Consider the following 20,130-nt stretch of genomic DNA (forward strand, 5'->3'; position numbering starts at 1 on the left):
ATAATCAATAGCTATGGAGGTTTCAAAGACTGAAGCTCATGTTTACTTTATTTAGTCGAGTTTGATTTGGGATAGAACGGGCCAAATAAAATCTGCAAATGTGCATGTTCTTTGGTGTAAGTCTCAATGGCATTATAGTTAGTGTCTTTAAAAAATTACATAAACTTCATTCTAAGTATTATTCCGAACTATATACTTCAGAATAAGTATAAAGATATCACATCAATTCTCAACTATCCTTTCAGGTTTTTACCTTGCAAATCTTCAGAACAATCCTGCAAAGTACATCAATTCCTTATTTTGAACCTATTACATTCTATGTGGCCATTTACCATATGGTGGTCCTCTTGTTGTCTTACAACATGCAACTGGTTGTTCCAGACTGAGAATAAAAGAGGACGGTGACCAAAGTGACCAAGGGTCTGGATACCAAGCCTTATGAGGAAAAGTTAAGGGAGTTGGTTATGTTTGGCCTGGAGGATAGGAGACTGAGAAGTGATAGGATGGCCACCTTCAAATATAATAAGAACAGGTAGGCAAGGGTTCAAAATTAGCAGAGCGCCAGGTGCATTTTGCACCTAAAGATTCTCCATTTGCGAGCACCTCCAAAAGTCTGGGTGGCATTTTTTGAGCCTGGCTGACACTTAAGGATTACTGAAATGTATCTGCTTTGAAGCTTCAAAGTATATGTTAAGGATAGATAATACGTCAAAGAGTTTAACAATAGTAAAGTGTTAACTTTTGTAACTTTTGAAAACTGAAGTATAGCACCAATATTTTTATTGTAAACACTAAATTAAATAAGTATGATATTACCACTGTGTCACTTCTGTGAATTGCATATTAATTCATGCTTATCAAAATAATAAATAAAAAGTGTTGCTGACATCCCCCCAGTGGCGACCAGAAATTCTGTTTTGGCGCCCACAACCAGGTTCCAGAAGTGATTTGGCTCCTACCGGTAGCTTTTCTATCCCAGTTTCTAGCACTGGGTAGGCAGTGGAAAGGACTCCTTCAGAAGGTGGTGGACTCTCCTTCCTTGGGAGGTTTTTAAGCAGAGGTTGGATGGCCATCTGTCATGGATACTTTACTTGAGATTCCTGCATTGCAGGGAGTTGGCCTAGATGACTTCAGGATCCCAGGATCCTTTTCAACTCTGCAAATCTATGTAGCTGCTGCAGGCTTGAATTTGGGGGAAGCGGGATGGGTGGGTGGTTGTAGATAGAAACATCATCTGTGCTTGCAGAATGCAAACTTCATTTCCTGGTAATTTCATGGGTTTTCAGATGGCACATGTACTCTACCTGCTACATTCAAGGAACAAACAAAAGGGGTTGGGGCTCTGTGGGCTAGCCCTACCTCCACCACACATGGCAGCCATAACCCCACATCTGCCGAGCTGATGAATATGAGAAGGGGCTGTATGGGTATGTGGCCACTAGGCATGTCAGCATCAGAAGGAGGGGCTCACATGCCCCCCCCCCGCATGTTTCTTGCATGCACAGGGATATATGAACCTTCTTTGTACAAATAACCCTTTTATAAATCAATAATGAATGTATACAGTACTCTATTGTATCACTGCAGCTATTATTTGTGCAGTTGTAGGCGGCGCTGTGGTTAAACCACTGAGCCTAGGGCTTGCTGATCAGAAGGTCGGCGGTTTGAATCCCTGCGACGGGGTGAGCTCCCGTTGCTTGGTCCCAGCTCCTGCCAACCTAGCAGTTCGAAAGCACGTCAAAATGCAAGTAGATAAATAGGAACCGCTACAGCGGGAAGGTAAACAGTATTTCCATGTGCTGCTCTGGTTCGCCAGAAGCGGCTTTGTCATGCTGGCCACATGACCTGGAAGCTATACGCCGGCTCCCTCGGACAATAATGTGAGATGAGTGCGCAATCCCAGAGTCGGTCACGACTGGACCTAATGGTCAGGGGTCCCTTTACCTTTACTAGATTAGCCTTACACATCCTAATTTTCAATGCAAGTATGGGTTGCATGCCAGAATTTGGCAGATAGCATGTTCATGTTCAATACATTTTGTGGTTGTGACTGGAAAGAAGAATCAAAAGGTGTCTGAAATTAGACATGGGTCCCTCAGCCATCAAAGTGATTGTATATCTTCTTTTTAAAAAAATCCTCTTAACATATGCCCAGCATTGCTTGATAGTTTCCTACTGCAACATGAAGGTATTAAACCGTCAGTCAGTTCACTTTCCCAAAGCCAAACATTTCATTATCTTCCTACAAAAACCCAGAGCTGTGCACTGAGTCAGTGACTCTCATTGTATTGAAGAAATAGACAATAGCTGAACCCAGAGGGATTTTCCTTTGTACAAAGGGAGGTGGTACATTGCAAAACGCCTTTCCCTTCACAAAATCCAACAGAGGAGATTACCAAAGAAATCTAACGAATAGCCTTTCCACTAGAGTTATGCAACTGTAGCTAAACAGTAACATTTGCAACTCCAGAAAAATGTCCAGCTGCTGCCGCAACACAAAACTGTAAGCCACATTCACCAATGGAGACCAGCTCTGAAAAGTGGCCCCCTGAAACTGACAGGTTGTCAGTTATAGAGGAGAAAAGTTTGCTTCCATTAACTGCAGATTGTGGGGTAGACTCTCTTCCACCTTTTGCAGGGAAGCAGTGGCACTCACTCTTGAACAGACAGGTGTCTGGATGGATGAGGGTGAATATGCTGAAGCCTAATCTAGGCAGAGGTGCTACGGATAGGGAAACTGGCTGATCTGGATGAAGAGGTGTCACTGGCTCCGGAGGGGAATGCACTCCATTTGAAGGACCACATTTGCAGTTTGCAGGGGGGGGGGAGGTACTTCTGGATTCAAGACCTGTGCAGGCAGCATTCAGGAGTAACTTTTGCCATCTTAGCCTGCAGAGTGGACACAGCTGTAGCCACGCATCCAGGCTAATGCACTTTACAACAGGCCAACTTTAAAGACGAATCAGAAATCTCAGCTGGTGCAAATGCATCCCTTCGTGTGCTTGTTGGGACCAGGTGATTAGAACATATTAGGCTTATTCTATGCCACCTGCCCTTCTCACCAGTGCATTTCTGGCCCCAGTTCAAAGTGCTAGTTTTAAGGCCTTGAATCGTTTGGGGCCAGGTGCCCCAAAGTATCCACCAGGGCACACATGAAATTGTTTGCGCTTTAAGATCGGCATTGGAGGCCCTTTTAATTTGCCCACCTTTAAACTCTGTTAGACTGGCAAGCACAAGGTGCCCCCAGGTAGGAATGGGAAAGATCCTTGCCTGGAAAGCCACCTCAGTCAGTGCAAACAATGCTCAGCTAGAAGGATTGTTTGGCTGACTCGGTACAAGGCAGATTTGCTTCCCCGTATATATTTGTAGCCCCCTTAAAAACATGCCTGGGCCCTTGTTTGAATGGGGGGTATACGCAGGCTGGCCACAGTCCAATACAGCCTTAAAGGTAAAGGGACCCCGGACCATTAGGTCCAGTCGCAGACGACTCTGGGGTTTTGGCGCTCATCTCGCTTTCCTGGCCGAGGGAGCCGGCGTACAGCTTCCAGGTCATGTGGCCAGCATGACAAAGCCACTTCTGGCGAACCAGAGCAGCGCACAGAAATACCATTTACTTTCCCACTGGAGCGGTACCTATTTATCTACTTGCACTTTGATGTGCTTTCGAACTGCTAGGTTGGGGGACCGAACAACGGGAGCTCACCCCGTCCTGGGGATTCGAACCACCAACCTTCTGATCGACATAACCCACAGCGCCACCCACGTCCCACACACACACAGCCTTAGGTGTGCTTAATAAGGCCACTGAAACTACTGTGATCCCAGCCAAATTCTGCCTTTTCTGTACACTACTTTTCGCAATTAGCTCGTGAGAAGACAGGTAGACTTGCTCAAGGTATTTCAGTTTAGGAGGTGGAAACCCCAATGGACACTCCCCTCCCACCGAGTTTCATCCACATGGGACACAGGCCACGAGGGCAAAGAATGGGGGCTGTTGCACTACTGGCACCCATTGCAATGGGGCTTCCGCAGGAAAAACTTCTGGGGAGGGGAGGCGTTTGCCCTACATGAGTCCGATCCGCCCCAAATCTGTCCCCCCGAGATTGCCACCTTGCCTCTTGGACGGCGGGGTGTGGGGGTCGTGTTTCCCTCTAGCTTGTCCAGCCCCACAGAGAATGCTGTCCCTCCACAGCCCCCCTTCATGGCTGGCAGAGGCAGAAGCCCCCCTTTCTGCCGAGTGGCAAACGACTCCGCTCCGAGCACTCTGGGAATGGAGGCGCAGGGAAACTTAAGGCGCAGCCGGAAGGGGACCTCCGCTCTCTCTCCGGCGGAAGGACAAATCCGAGCTGAAGCCCCGAGCCCAGGGAGGGCAAGCGAAGGGCTCCCCAAAGGAGCGCGTCGTGCGAAAGGCCAGGCGAGATCGGGGGCGTTTCTCGAGGGGGAGCCTCTGGCTGGGAGGACTCGCCATCACCGCGCGCGCCGGTCCCCGGCGGGCGAAGACCCCGCTCTTGGCCGCTCGCCGCGCTCCCCGGCCCGACTCTCCCCGGCCCCGCCGAGCCCCGAGCGCCCACTCACCGGCCGCGACGTCCGGGCGCGCCGCCCGCTGGCCTGCCAGGGCGCCCGCCAACAGCAGCAGCAGCAACAGCAGCGAGGCCACGAGCCCCAGCTGGCCCGCCAGACGCTCCTTCCTCCGCCGGCGAGCGGGGCTCTTGCTCGGCAGCAGCATCTCGGCCCGACCCGGAGCGCCGGCGAGGAGCGCGAGCCCACAAGCGCCCCTGGCTGCCTGGCTGGCTGGCTGGCTGGCGCGAGCGAGCGAGCGACGAGCAGTGCAGCCTCGCCTCGCCTCGCCCGGCCGCGTCTCCTCCGCTCGCCGCTCACTCTGCGCCGCCTCCCAGCGCCGCTGCCGGGAGAGCGCGAGGCGGCGCGGCGGGGGCGAGGCGCTGCGCCATGGGCAGGGCAGGGCTCCTCGGCGGCGGCAGTGGCGAGCGCTCGGCCAGCCCGGCAACCCCAGCCGAGAGCCGGGGGTCGGGGGAGGGGGGGGCGCTCGGCCGTCGGCTCCGCCTCCTCCGCCAGACCGGGGAGGGGGCGTCTTGCAAGGGCGGCCTCCGCTGCAGCTTCTCGCGGAGAGGTTGGCAAATGGTCTCCTTCACTCCCTGGAAGGATGGAGCAGCACCTGGCAGAGCTTTGGGGGACCCCCAAGTCCCTGCAGTCAAAATCTATCCTCCGCGCGCCCTGGCAGAGCTTTCTTGGTACCGAAGCTCAGCCCCGGCCACAGCTGGATTTCGGACTGAGACAGGAGACGTCCCTGTGTGCCGCTTTCCCCTCGGCAACCCCTGCTACACGCCTTGGTTGCTCGCCATTTGGTGGCGGCGGCGGGCGGCTGAACGTGTGAACGCTCAGCGGACCAGTGTTCCGTTCGGGAAAGGAGAAGTGAGCAGCGGAGATCTAAGAATTCTGTCCGTGGTGTTAGATCAGAGTTGGCTCGTTCACGCTCCGCTTGATGTTGCTGCCATCAGCTGCACGTGTGAATCAGTCCGGAGAAAGCCCTGATGACCCCCTCCCCGCTAAACAGGTGTGGTAAAGGTGGCAAAGCTGAGCCCTTAAAACATTTCATTTTATGAATTCTGCATTGGCCATTGGGGGGAAAAACCCGAGAGGGAGCGATTTTTTTTTTACAAAGGAAGGTTTCCTTCACTCCAGCTCAGGGCTCCTACAACTGGCACAAGCAGATCCAAGAGATGTGTCTGTTCTTTGAGGAATATTAAATGAAACAGCAGGGGGTGTCGGTGGGGATGTAAATGATGAGCACATGCTCAAGGCACAGATTTGCATACAATTTGCATCAACATAAGAACATCTGGGAAATTGAGGTGGTAAGTGGCTGGAGGGTGGGGGTCTCACTAGCACTGCACCCAGGCAGTATTTATAAATATGTATAAATATTATTATTAGAATTAGAATTTATATACCGCCCTATACCCTGGGGGTCTCAGGGCGGCTCACAGAATAAAATCAAGATATAAAAATATTTTTGGAGATCTTTTAAAACAGAGCAGGAAGGGTCAAGAGCAAAAGACCCAGGACCTGGGCAGCCCCTAACACAGTGATGGGCAACCTTTTGAGCTTGGTGTGTCAAAATTCGCCAAAAAACCGAGCATAACTCGGGTGGTGTGTCACTTTGAGAAAAAAAACCATAATTTCACGATATTTATAGTTTAAATAACAAAAATGTATAATTGTAATATATAACTGTATTTAATAAACCAAAACTAATTATTTAACCAAACCAAAAACCCCTTATTTATCACAAAGTGCCCAGAGTTGTTGAGCTTTTTTGGGGGGAGCTGCTGACCAAAGTTTTGGAGGTTTTTTTGGGGGGGGTGCAAAAGTTGCTTTGGTTTTTTTGGGGGGATGCCCCAAAGCTGCTGCGCTTTTGGGGGGGGAAGAGAACAGAAATAAATGATGAATAATACCTTCACTGGAACTAACATGCAGCACCAACATAGTCTGCCAAAGTGCCAAAAAATCCAGCACAGAAAGGATTAAAAAGCCAATCTCTGGCTACCAGCAACAACAGCAACAACAAAAGGATCCAGGTTTTAACAGCGGAGAGAAGCTGTAGCGTGAGACGGAGCGGAAGAACAAATGGGGGGGGGGACAACAACAGCGCGAATGGGTCGATGGGTCGTGTGCCAGCAGTGAGGGCTCTGCGTGTCACGTCTGACACGCGTGTCATAGGTTCGCCATCACTGCCCTAACATTACCTGTGAAACAGGCAGGGGATCTAAGTGCTTATGGCTGGGTTGCCTTGCAATGGCAAAGGGGATGTGGGATGTCAACTGTCACAGAGCTGACAGTTGCTCCTTAGCATCCTCCATGGGATCCTACAGCTGCTCGGACCAGCCTATCTCCAAAGGGAGGGCCTGGGTTTTCCTCTTGGGAAAATTGGGTGTATAAGGGGAGGGCAAAGAAAGCCTCAGACACAAAGATGGAATACTGAAACCTTGAAACTGGATTTTGAGATGAAGAAAACATCAAAAATTATCAATATGGATTTATTTACATCAGCAACTTGAGTGGAGGGTGGTGGTGATGATGATTCCCCACCCATCTGGCTGGTTTTCCCTAGCCACTCTGGGCAGCTTATAGAATACATCAAACATAATAAAGCATCAAACATTTAAAAACCTCCCTAAACAGGGCTGCCTTCAGATATCTTTTAAAAGTCAGGTAGTTGTTTATTTCCTTGACATCTGATGAGAAGGTGTTCCACAGGGCAGGCGCCACTACCGAGAAGGCCCTCTGCCTGGTTCCCTGTAACCTCACTTCTCGCAGTGAGGGAACAGCCAGAAGACCTTCGGAGGAGGACCTCATGGGAGTGAAGACACTCCTTCAGGTATACTGGGCCGAGGCCGTTTAGGGCTTTAAAGGTCAACACCAACACTTTGAATTGTGCTCAGAAACGCACTGAGAAGGCAGTAAATCAAAGTTGTTCTGAATATAATCAGTTGTTCTGAATATAATACATTCCCCCAATGTGTTTCAAGCAGCATTTCTTCCTCAGGGATCCGCCACAATTTAAAAAGACACCATAGTAAGCAGTGCTTGCCAACAGATGGTTAAAGCCTGTCTTTAAAATATTCAGCATAACATTTATATTCATAGAAGCTTTTTATAGCCCTCTTGCTATTTAAATATTAAAAATCCAAGAGATTATATTCAGAACCCACTGTCAGTGGTACAAAATAATCATCTAAGGAGTTGTTGTAAATAGCCACGTTAGGAAAGATCTGATACACACCAACACTGCCATTCAAAACTGAAGAGCAATCATGTCCTCAAATGACGTAGGTGGGTGGTGGTTAGGGGAGAAGGCCTGAGAGAGGGGAAACACACATGCAGCCAGGGGAAAAAATCAATAAATGCGGCAAAATCTGTTATCTCTTTTTTTAGAATGGTTTTTATTAATTTTTCCAAATTATTACACAACTCCACTCATATATATTGTTTTTTTGTTACACATCTTCTTGACTTCCCGTCCCTCCTCCCTTGATTTTTTTTAAATTCCCCCTTAATAGCAGCATTAAAACACATCTACAGTACAGTACATTTATTTTCTAAGCCCCCAAAATCCATTCTCAACTCAAATCCTGCACATGATTTCATATAAGAACGATAATTCAATAGGTAGTCCATCAATGGCCTCCATTCTTTTTTGAAAATATCGTTTTGTCCTCTTATTTCAGCAGTCGGTTTTACCATTTCTGCATAGTCCATCAGTTTTATAAGCCATTCTTCCTTAGTTGGGGAGTCTCTTTGACTTCATCTTTCCATTTTTGTGCATATTAATTCTAGCTGCAGTTGTTGCATACATAAAATGGTTTGCAGCTTTTTGGGATTTACCGTATCTATTATCCCCAACGAAAAGGCTTCAGTTTTTTGGGAATGGTCAATTTTCAATTCATTGTATATCATGTCCCAAAAACCTTTAACCCTGCCACAAGTCCATCATATATGATAGAATGACCCCCAGGCCACTTATACTTCCAACAAGTACTTGATGCTGTTTTATACATTTTAGCCAGTTTATATGGTGTTAAATACTACCTATACATCATTTTCATATAATTTTCTTCCAAAGGGTAGCACATGGTGAATTTCAAATCCACTCTCCATAGTTTCTCCCATGCAGTCATAATATTATATCCTAAATCTTTAGCCCAGTGTGTCATCACTGACTTTACCAGTTCATCTTTTGTTTCCCATTCTAATAACAATTCATACATTTTCAAAATTAATTTCTCTTTACCCTCCAACAATCTCCTTTCAAAATTCAACCTTTGTTCATTAAAAACCAATCAACACATCTTTTTTATATAGCTCATGTATCTGATGATATTGGAACCAACTGGTCACCCATCATTGTATTTTTCTTGCTTTTTAAGTTTCCACCCACTTCGAGTGCTACTTACTTAATCTCTATAGGTACCCCAACCCACCTTCATATTAATTTCTTTTTGGGCGGCTTCCAACAGAAAAATAAAACACAGTAATCTATTAAACATTAAAAGCCTCCCTGAACAGGGCTGCCTTAAGATGTCTTCTAAAAGTCTGGTAGTTGTTGTCCTCTTTGACATCTGGTGGGAGGGCGTTCCACAGGGCGGGCACCACCACCGAGAAGGCCCTCTGCCTAGTTCCCTGCAACTTGGCTTCTCGCAACGAGGGAACCGCCAGGAGGCCCTCGGTGCTGGACCTCAGTGTCCGGGCAGAATGATGGAGGTGGAGACGCTCCTTCAGGTATACTGGACCGAGGCCACTTAAGGCTTTAAAGCACTGCTAGAGCCACATGAGTTGGCCAGGACACTGCAAGGACAGGAGGGTGAAGTGACGCAGTGGTGTTCCTGGCTTCACGTTTCTCTGCCTTATCTCTACTCCCAAGTTGGGACTAGTTTGCAAAGAGAGACTCCCTTGAATAGATGCTGGCCAGTGAAGGGACTGACCGCTGCCCAGTCCACCAGGAGGCTGCAACACTTGCACCATCCCAAGTGCCAGTGTGTCCTATAGCTTCCTGCTGAACTCCTGCAGCTTTTCATGTGTTCTTTGGAGTTTCACTTTTGTTGTGTGAAACGACAACTGTGCAGATCCAGATGGCAATAATGTGGCAATAATCCAATACCATAAAGAAGTGTAATGGTGCGTGGTCCAATATAAATCCTCTGTGGCGTGGAGGTTTTGGGAGGGCACTGGGTGCTGAGTTACACCATATTTTACGTTCTGTTGTGATGGTGTGGGCAGGGCAGCTATCGATGCAGGGCTGGCCATTTACATTTCCCCCTTCCATTTAAGTCTACAGGTGGGGATTTTCCTGCACCAGATCTAGGGCTGATGTAAAGCTGCACCATTGATGGAGTCATGTCTGCAGTTTGGAGGAATGTAGGTTAGGGCATAAGTGTGTATGGAACCAAGTGTGCTGCTTGGTTCCAATCCCATCCTGCCCTTGACCCTGCCTGGTTTTAGCCATTGGACTGGTGTATCTTTGCAGGCAGAACAGCCCTGCTGGAGTGCTCTTCCAGGTGTTTGACTGGTATTGTGCAGCTTATGCCAAACCCTTCACCTGGCAGATCCTGAGTATAGGATATTGCTGTTTGTTTCATTAACTAATCTTCTTGATCTATCCTCCACTTTCATTGTTTCTGATCATTTTCATAGTATGAACTTGGTTTTCACAGTTCGGTTCTGTCTTGGCTTTTTCCTCTTATATTTCTAAGTATACATCATGTTTCTGTTAATAGTTCTTTAATCAGTTTGCCAGGGTTCCACAAGGCTCAGTTTCATATTTTGTGCTTTTTATCCTTTATCTTTTTCCTTTCAAACTTCTTATGCATTTCTCTCTGCCAGCAATATTCAGTTCTTTTCTACTGTTTTTGAGCAGGCTGCAATCCTATACTAACCACCTGGGAGTAAACCTCATTGCACAAGTGCAGTTCCCTCCAGACAACCTATTTATAAAGCAATCACCTGATTTGCTTTCCCAAAGTATTTATTGAGCATTCATTCATCCCAAAAACAAATTTTCTCAATATATGACAATGAGAATTCATTCTGCATTCATTCATCCCTTTTTATTGTTCACGTCTTTCCCATTAGTCATTTGTTCTTCCCACACTTTTCAGTGCATTTCTCCATCACTTTCTAAACTGCAAAAAGTCTGGTTATCTTTTAAAGTGCATTTATTGTGCTAGAGCATCAGAGCAGAGCCCTTTAATACACCTTAACTTGTCAACTGCCTGCAAAAGGGATTGAGGGGTACAGCTTGAGGGGGACAACCTGCTCTAATGCTATTCAAGGCTGCAACAACAGAAGTATGAAGTAACAATCAAGTTCAGACCACACCTGGAGTGCAGTGTCCAGTTCTGGGTACCACCATTTAAGAACGATATTGACAACCTGGAACGTGTATAGAGAAAGCCAACCAAGATGGTCAATGACTTGGAAACCAAGTCATGCAAGGAACAGTTGAAAGAGCTGGGTATGTTTAGTCTGGGGAAGAGGAGACTGAGAGGAGATAGATGGCCACCTTCAAGTATCCAAAAGGCTGTCACATGGAGGATGGAGCAAGCTTGCTTTCTCCTGCTCCAGAGGGCAGGACCCAAATCAATGGCTTCAAGTTAAAAGAAAGGAGATTCCAACTAAACACCAGGAAGAACTTTCTGACAGTAAGAGCTGTTTGACAGTGGAACAGACTCCCTTGGGAGGTGGTGGACTCTCCTTCCTTGGAGGTTTTTAAGCAGAGGTTGGATGGCCATCTGTCATGGATGCTTTAGCTGAGATTCCTGCATAGCAGGGGGTTGGATTAGATGACCCTAGGGGTTCTTTCCAACTCTGCATTTCTTTGATTCTATGAAAAATAATGACAGTCTGGAGGTGCTCCAGGTCTTCCAATTCTAGTTAATTGCTCTGCACTTCTTTCAAAGAGAGGATTTCATTCTTTTATCATTCAGGAGGATGCTTCCTTTCCTGTTCCTTTTGTGCTTTTGTTTATTTTTCTTGGGGCTAGAGAGCTTGGTATTATTTTTGATCATATCAGATTTCACCTTTACTTACTTATTTTTTCCAATGATCAAATATTGCTAAAAAATAAAAATAAAAAATTCATTTGCTGTTGATTCTGCTTATATTTTAGTTCCTCCCTAATTTTGTCCTGAAAGGATTACTGTAATCTCTCTACAGTGTAATCCTATACATGTTAACATAGACGTAAATTCAGTGGGACTTGCTCCCAGGTAAATGTGTATTGGATTACAGTCTTAGTCAGTCTCCCCTATTTCCACTTAAGTTTCTTCTTTTTGCTTTGAATTGTACCACTCACCTGATTGTCTTCTGCATGTGGGGATGTTTCTGCATGTTTCAAATCAAAGTCACTCCACTGGTTACTTTTCCTATGTAAGAATCAGTGACTTACCTTCAAATGTATTCATTCTCTTCAGCTTTTACTAGTACATTTGAGTTCTGACCTCTCTACATTTCTCCTCCTTGGCTTCTGTGTTTTTCAGTCTCTTTGTCCCCTGACAATTTCATGAAACAAGCAAATCTAAGGGCAGAGCACAGAAAAATAACCTGTCAATTTAAAACAACCATGATTCATTTGTATTTCTGAGTTGAGGTGCATACAGTCGCATCATAAAACATATTGTTCTTGGTCTTCTCCAGTTTTTAGTCTATTTTATATTTGGTTTTTACGATTCTGTCTCAATTGGATTGTGCATAACTTGTCATTTTATGTGTTGAAAATACTGTCATCTTCTACCCCCCCTTCTTTCTCCAACCTCTCTCTCACCACATCCTTCTCCTTTCACAGGGCCTATGATAACAGTGCCTCACACCAAATTTAACAGACCTGTAGACAGGACTCTATGAACTGAAAACAGAGACTCTATATGTATTGAAAATATTTCAATAAAAACAATTTTTTAAAAGAAAATAATGTCTTCTTTTTAAGCATGTGAATAGTAACAATTATAATAATAATTAATGGTAACAATTATAATAATAATTCAATTAATTCATTTTGAAATGTTATATATCCCACTGTTTGATTGAATAATTCTCAAGAAGGCATACAGTAGATTGCAGTAAAAGGAAATAGGTGAATATTGTCTTATTTAAAAGCTTTTTTCCTCAACTTGAATTAGTCTGTCATAGAGGGAGTAGGTGGTGCTGTGGTCTAAACCACTGAGCCTCTTGGGTTTGCCAATCGGAAAGTTGGTGGTTTGAATCCCCACAATGGGCTGAGCTCCCATTGCTCTGTCCCAGCTCCTGCCAACCTAGCAGTTTGAAAGCACAACAGTGCAAGTAGATAAATAGGTACCTCTGTGGCAGGAAGGTAAACAGTGTTTCCGTGCGCTCTGGTTTCTGCCACGGTGTCCTGTTGCACCAGAAGCGGTTTAGTCATGCTGGCCACATGACCCAGAAAGTTTTCTGTGAACAAACACAGGCTCCCTCGGCATCACACCCCATAGTCAAGTTTGACTGGATTTAACCACCCTTTACCTTTACCTTAGTCTGTCATCAAAATAAAGTGCGAGTCCTGTAATCACAGAACAATAAATATGGGTTGTTTTTTTAAACCCTTTTGAAAATGAATTCAGCTGAATAATTTTCTAAAGCTTCCACAGGATCCCTTGATCAAAACATTTGGGTCATGTGTTGCTTTCATGGAAACCATGGCAATAGTACCATCAGTAATCGGGTTCTTCCTCATAGCCAAGGCTCTGTCTTAGGCACAGGCAGAATTTGTGGCAAGTGCCCCAAGTATATCATAGACTGGTTGAGGGAGTTAGATGCTGAATACATAACAGCTATAAAGTATAAACATAACTGGGATTGGGGTAAAGTCATGGAAGCGATTCTGAATGAGCATTGTAGAGTCAAAAATGTCCAGTGAGTAGGGACTTCCTATGACATCAGCTGTCAAACTGAGTTTGATGTGAGGTACGGTATATACCTATTGCTAGGTAAAAGTAAAGGTACCCCTGGCCATTAGGTCCAGTCGCGGATGACTCTGGGGTTGCGGCGCTCATCTCACTTTACTGGCCGAGGGAGTCATGTGGCCAGCATGACTAAGCCGCTTGTGGCGAACCAGAGCAGTGCATGGAAACGCCGTTTACCTTCCCGCCGGAGCAGTACCTATTCTTGCACTTTGATGTGCTTTCGAACTGCTAGGTTGGCAGGAGCTGGGACCGAGCAACGGGAGCTCACCCTGTCGCGGGGATTCGAACCCCCGACCTTCTGATGTGCAAGCCCTAGGCTCTGTTGTTTAACCCACAGTGCCACCAGCGTCCAATACCTATTACTACTCAGTGCAAAAAAGACAAGGTCAGATGGTCTTACTTAACTAAAACTTTGCTTTACCAGAGAGAGCTGAGAAAAATGAGATAGACAGGAACATGGCTAGAATGCAAGTGGCAGAAAATGGATAAAAGCTCATTATGCAGCCTACTCTGTAGGAGGGATTGTAGTATTTTACTAGGTAATTCACAGTGTTCGCCAACTTGGCCTAAATGATTATGTGAAGGAGCTTTCTGAAGCATCCTATGATGTGTTTGCTGAGCACTGCCAGAACAAATTTGTGTATGTTAACCTGGACATCACTAGCTCTGCAGTTCAGTTAAGGTATATATCCAGAGGATATATAAGGGACCCAGGTGGCGCTGTGGTTAAACCACAGAGCCTAGGGCTTGCTGATCAGAAGGTCGGCGGTTCGAATCCCTGTGACGGGGTGAGCTCCCGTTGCTTGGTCCCAGCTCCTGCCAACCTAGCAGTTTGAAAGCACGTCAAGTGCAAGTAGATAAATAGGAACCACTACAGCGGGAAGGTAAACGGTGTTTCCATGTGCTGCTCTGGTTTGCCAGAAGCAGCTTTGTCATGCTGGCCACATGACCCGGAAGCTATATGCCGGCTTCCTCGGCCAATAATGCGAGATGAGCGCGCAACCCCAGAGTCGGTCACGACTGGACCTAATGGTCAGGGGTCCCTTTACCTTTATATATCTAGAACACCATTTAGGCTTATTTTATTGAATGGATTTTAGTTATTGCAACATGAGGAAGTGGGCAAGGTGCTTGGAGGACTAACTCCTGCTGCATGTTTGATTGACTCTTCCCCCACTTGCAGCTGACTCCTGCAGGTAACTAATGCTGAACATAGGAAAGGACATTCCCAATCAATCACCTTGAGACATATCAAGGCATACATATCTTTTGCAGGAGGACACGAAGAAATTCAAACAATTCTCAGACCATATAATTAAAAAATCAATTATTAAAGTTTGGCGGGAATTTAAGGATTTATTAGAGCCTAAAGTACCCTGGTGGGCCTCCCCCTTGGAGATGACATCAATGGGAGGCAGAAGCAAAAATGGGAGATGGTTAACGTACAAAGACCTAATAGAAAAAGACGGAGAACAATTAGTGTTAAAATCCTATGATCAAATTAAATTAAGTTGTACGAGCTGGTTACAATATATTCAATTACAAAGTTTATTTAAAGAACATCAAAAAATTGGCTTTGGGAAAGAGAAATCTAAATTACAGGAGTTGTTACTTGGAAACACCATTAAACCATTATCAAAGATCTACAAATTTCTTTTGGAATGGGAGCTGAAGGACGAAGAAATTAAATGTGTCATGGTTAAATGGGCCCAGGACCTAGGAAGGCCAATTTATAAAGCCCAATGGGATAAATTATGGAGAGTTACAATGAAGTTTACTGCCTGTGCTAGAATAAAAGAAAATATGTTTAAAATGGTTTATAGGTGGCACCTAACACCAGAAAGGATGTCCAAAATGTATAAAAATGAAGAAACAAATTGTTGAAAATGTCAAAATAAAGGGGGAAATTATATGCATTGTTGGTGGGGATGTGCAAAGATTAAGGAATTTTGGGGGAAAGTTTACGAGGAATTGAAAAAAATGTTAAGGATCACCTTTAAAAAGAACCCAGAATATTTCCTATTGAGTCTGGTACCTGGAAACCTCCCAGAGGATAGGATAGATATTTTTCTTTACTCCTGTGCGGCAGCAAGACTGCTGATCGGTCAGAAATGGAAAAAAGAAGAGATACCAATTCAAGAGTGGCAGTTAAAATTAATTGAATTTATGAACCTTGATAGAATGACAGCGGCAATTAGGAACAAATCGAAACAAAGTTCCAAAAAGAAATGGGAATATGTAGAGGAATATTTTAAGAAAAAAGATATTAAAACAGAGTTGGTGATCTGTTTTGACTAGCTGACCACAAGGGTTCTTAGTGGGAAATTTGATAAGGAGGGAACCTAAATTTAGTGTTTGTTTTAGGGGAAAGTAACGCAAGTAATGGAGAAAACTTAAAGGAAAGTGATGTGTTAAAGTTCGGAAGTTGTTTTACTTATTATTGTACAAATGAAATGTATATTTCTTTTTTCTTTGTATGGATTTTAATATGAATTAATAAAGATTTTAAAAAAAACAATCACCTTGAGACAGGTACAGTGGTACCTCAACTTACAAATGACTCGACTTACGAATGTTTCGAGTTACGAACAGAGTTCTGTCCGCCATTTTGGATGCGGTTTAGATAGGTTTTTTTTTTACTTATGAATTTTTATAGAATTTATTCGATTTAACGATTTTTTATTTAAAAAATTTCCCCATTGGCTTCGACTTATGAATTTTTCAACTTACGAAGGTCCATTCAGAACGGATTAAATTCGTAGGTTGAGGTACCACTGTGGTTGTGTCAATGAAATTCTCCTTAGGCCCCAGTTTTATAGTTTGGGAGCCCCTTAGAGACAGTACTGTTAAAACTTAGGGGGAACTGCTATAAGCCACCCTGAGAGCATGTATCAAAGCAGGAAGGTAAAAACCAACAAATATGCAAATAATTGCAGTGAAACTCCAGTTGTTCTTGGATGAGACCAGTTACCTGGATCCACTTCAGTCTGGTTTCTGGCTTGTGTTAAAATTGGGATCAGTAATGGATTGGACAAGGCCTATTCTTTCTCCAATCTTTTCTTACTGTTATACTTATGTATATTGTTTTTAATAGAATTGTGTGTCCTGCCCTGGAAACAATTATGCATCTATGGATTTAATGTACCCCCCCCCCCGATAAATAAGCGAAAGATTGCAAGCCACTAAATGTGAGAAAAATTTCACTCATTTTGATTCTCCTTTTCCTGCCCATCCCTGAAGATCAGAATGGTCCCAGCTGGTCTAGAATCACTGTGTTTCAACAATGTATTTTGACTTTACAAAACAAGAGTTGTTTTCTAGAATCTCTTAACAATTTAAGCATAAACTAATCCTTGCTTAGGCGTATAAAAATGCCTTACAAGGAACAAAACCCACGTTGGACAGGTTCTTTTAAATAATAATAATAATCCAGCAACCAGCAAGCATCTGGGAGTCTGCTGCAAATTCTGGTGGACACCTGTATATCTTTGGCCCAATCCTGTTATACACCATCAGTACAGGATGCTTTAGAGTAACGCAATGCAACAAAAGACAGGACTCTGACTCAATAAGCTTTTAATCTACATTTCAATTTAGGAAGGAGGAGGGGGGAAGAGGGTAGATGCAAAAGGAATAGAACAAGAATGGGGCCAGGAGATACTGGGAATGAATGCAAGCACTTTTCATTTAAATGAATCCCGAAGTGGCTTACAAACAATACATAACAATAACGTGATGTACATACATCACTAATATAGTATAAATAGTATCTACAATCTATAAAACACTGTTAACAAAGCAACAACTAAAAATAAGCTAAGAATCAGAATCAAAGCAAAAGTCATATTATATGATTAACAAATCAATACACCATTTATAATATATAAAACATTATTAACAGCATCAATGAAACAGAAACCAAAAGATAAACTAAGCACATTCCATAGAGAAAGGTGACCAGCACACCTTCAAAGCAATGATACTAGCAGGAAAGGCAACAATAGCCTTAGGTTGGAAAGATAGAGAAAAATGGACAGTAGAGGTCTGGACTAATTATTTGTTTGAATTTATTCAGTCAGACATCGTGGCAGTAACGTCACAGGAAATAACATGGAAGGCCAAGTCTACTGTGATAAGGACCAGATGGAACCCCTATCTTCAATGGATAACAACTACTGGACCAGAAGACATTCAGTGGAAATTAAAGACATTGTGCTCGTGGCTGAGGACAACTGTTTGAACCCTTCCAATGGATTATGGGTGGGGGAGGGGTGGGAAGGGAAAGGGAAAATGGTACGGGAAATTAAAAATTGGAAGGAGAGAATATAATGTATGTAAAAATTCTCGTACCTCAATAAAAATCTTTTTTTAAAAAGCACATTCACATGCAGATATTAGTTTTAGTCATGAGAAGCTAACTACTGTGTAGGCTCCTTGGGGCAGTGCCTCTGCCTGTTCCACGCTAAGGGCTTGGGCTGTGCAGACTAATTTCTAGGTTACTGGTGTAGAGGAACCTGCTTTTTGGCATTGAAAGGACTTTGTGACCTCCTGGTTTATAATCCTTTGAGTCATGTAAAGCATCATTATATACCGGTAGCTTTTAGAGCCACTAGTGCTTGTCACATTTCCAGGTGTGGCTGCCTAGGATTGTGGAGGTGGCTAGGCAGTGCTTTTTTTTTTGAGGCAATTGTTACAGAGTTTGAGGTCCTGCCATTCCTCAAATCATCCATATGAAATGAGTTGTTTAGGGCATCCTCTCCTAATTTGTGCCTGGCCATGAACTTCTGCTGTGGAGATCTGAGTTCAACTTCCATCTTAGCCACAAAGTAAAGATGCAAATGACTAAAGGTGATTAAAGACAGGAGTGCCTGGCGTGCTCTGGTCCATGGGGTCACGAAGAGTCGGACACGACTAAACGACTAAACAACAACAACAATTTCCCACAGATTGCCTTGTTTGGCCTAGTGACACGTCAGGTTTTCAGTTCTCTATTTTTCTTCTGAAAATCATCTACAACTGCTAGTTCCATGGTGCGCGCGCACGCACACACACCCCAATAGACAGACACATGACTTAGTATTTGGCATGGCATGTGATTTAATTAGCTTACCTGCATGAGTTGGTTGACAAAGCACTGGAGAGTCAACCTGGCCAGGCTTTCTGTTAAAGGGGCATTTCCTGCTATAGGAGTAATTGGCACAGCAAATATGGAAATGGATCCCAAGGGGTTGCAAATTTCACACACAACGCTAAAGGGCAGAAGAGGAGGAAAGAACTTGGGGGGGGGGGTCCCTTATCTCTTCTGAGAGAAGAGACAAAAATGGGCAATAGCAACTGTCCTGCCAATTAGTTAGGTTTGTCACTCACCTACTTTAAGCCTCCTGGGACCTTGAACTGGTTCACAATGCACAGTTACTGTACTGTAATTGCCAGATGTCTCCCTCTCTAGGCCTTGAATCTCACCGGAGAATTTCAGTTTCACTGGAGAGAACTGAGGCAGGGACATAACTTCAGGACTGAAGGTTTGGAGGGCACTTTCCAACTGTGAATGAATCCTCGCTGATCAAAGCAGAGCATTAATGAGAGCACTCAGCAAGAGGTCAAGGCCATGCTTTTCCGTTGGGTCTGTTCAATCTATCAACAGTGAATCATTCTAAGAGGTCACTTGCATAGAGCGAATCATCCCACTAAGTCAGGAAGACCTTGCGGAAGACTCTGGCAAGAAACGACAGGGGAACAGGGTACCAACCTAGAATGTACTAGGAACAGTGTGTGTATAGATACAGAAGAGCTCCAGTCCTGGGAATTTTAAAAGTAAAAAGGGCATGTTTAGGTGAGGAGGGCAGAACCCTCTCCCTGTCACCTCCACACAGGCCTTCTCTCCAGGTATCTTTTCTTCCAGACAAAGTTGCAATACTGGAAGTGACCCTGGTTGACAGAAAAGCACTTCAGAAGAGGAGCTGTGGGGGATTAAGTCACCCCCTTGCCCCTGTGCCCCTGTGGCAAGTCTGCCAATTGTCTCCCTTCATAGGTTTTAGGCACAAAGAGGAAAGAGTTGTCTTTGGAGTGAAGGCAGTGGAAGCAAGTCGGCAGCAGAGGGAACTAGGAATGCACACACACACACACCAAGATCTGATTCTCCACCAGCCTCCTTCACACCCTCCTTGCTCTCCCCCAGTTTGCTGGGCCTAAGCCTGAAAGGGATCATGCTTGTCCTTCACCTCTTACAATGGACACCAATGTCAACTACAGTACTGTATAGCATTTCCATTTACAAACCAGCCTTTTGCATATCGAGCATCTGAACTGAGAAGGCTGGTGAGCAGCAGAGACATTGAGGGAAACATGCAGTAGAGTGTGCCAGAGTTGGTATCAAAACAGCCGCCCAACAAATAATTGCTTGATGACTGTCCACTTGATTCCAAACCTGCATGGATGGAAGTTCTATTACAAATTTGTTTTGGAAGAGTTTAGACTGTTTTATTCACTCTACGCTGAACAGTCCGCCACACGGCTGCCTGGCTTCTTGATACAACTCTGCCTTCTCCACACACTGTCTTCTGCTTCTCAGGCCCCCCACAGAGCTGTCTAATTAGGTTTATTCACAGAGCAAGATGTGACAGAGCAAGAGAAGTGACTA

The 20,130-nt window shown here is 44.5% G+C and overlaps 1 protein-coding gene and 1 long non-coding RNA gene across 3 annotated transcripts in view; one reads left to right on the top strand and one right to left on the bottom strand.

Annotated features, from left to right (window-relative positions):
* Positions 1-4,980, bottom strand: part of SLC24A3 (solute carrier family 24 member 3) — a 141,381-nt gene extending 136,401 nt beyond the window's left edge. Inside the window, exon 1 of one of the 2 annotated variants that reach the window (XM_035101990.3) lies at positions 4,576-4,980. In XM_035101990.3, coding sequence (XP_034957881.2) covers positions 4,576-4,726 — 151 coding nt within the window. In that variant the 5' untranslated portion in view covers positions 4,727-4,980. The remainder of the gene's footprint in view (positions 1-4,575) is intronic. The other variant, XM_088675956.1, reaches the window with a different exon arrangement.
* Positions 4,981-5,147: 167 nt separating this feature from the next.
* Positions 5,148-17,868, top strand: LOC148684719 (uncharacterized). The gene is made up of 2 exons (XR_015951599.1): positions 5,148-5,572; positions 17,566-17,868. It is a non-coding gene; the product is annotated as an uncharacterized LOC148684719 (long non-coding RNA).
* Positions 17,869-20,130: the final 2,262 nt, after the last annotated feature.

The sequence above is a fragment of the Zootoca vivipara genome, chromosome 8 (genome assembly GCF_965207765.1).
Source record: "Zootoca vivipara chromosome 8, rZooViv2.hap1.1, whole genome shotgun sequence".
NCBI lineage: Eukaryota > Metazoa > Chordata > Lepidosauria > Squamata > Lacertidae > Zootoca > Zootoca vivipara.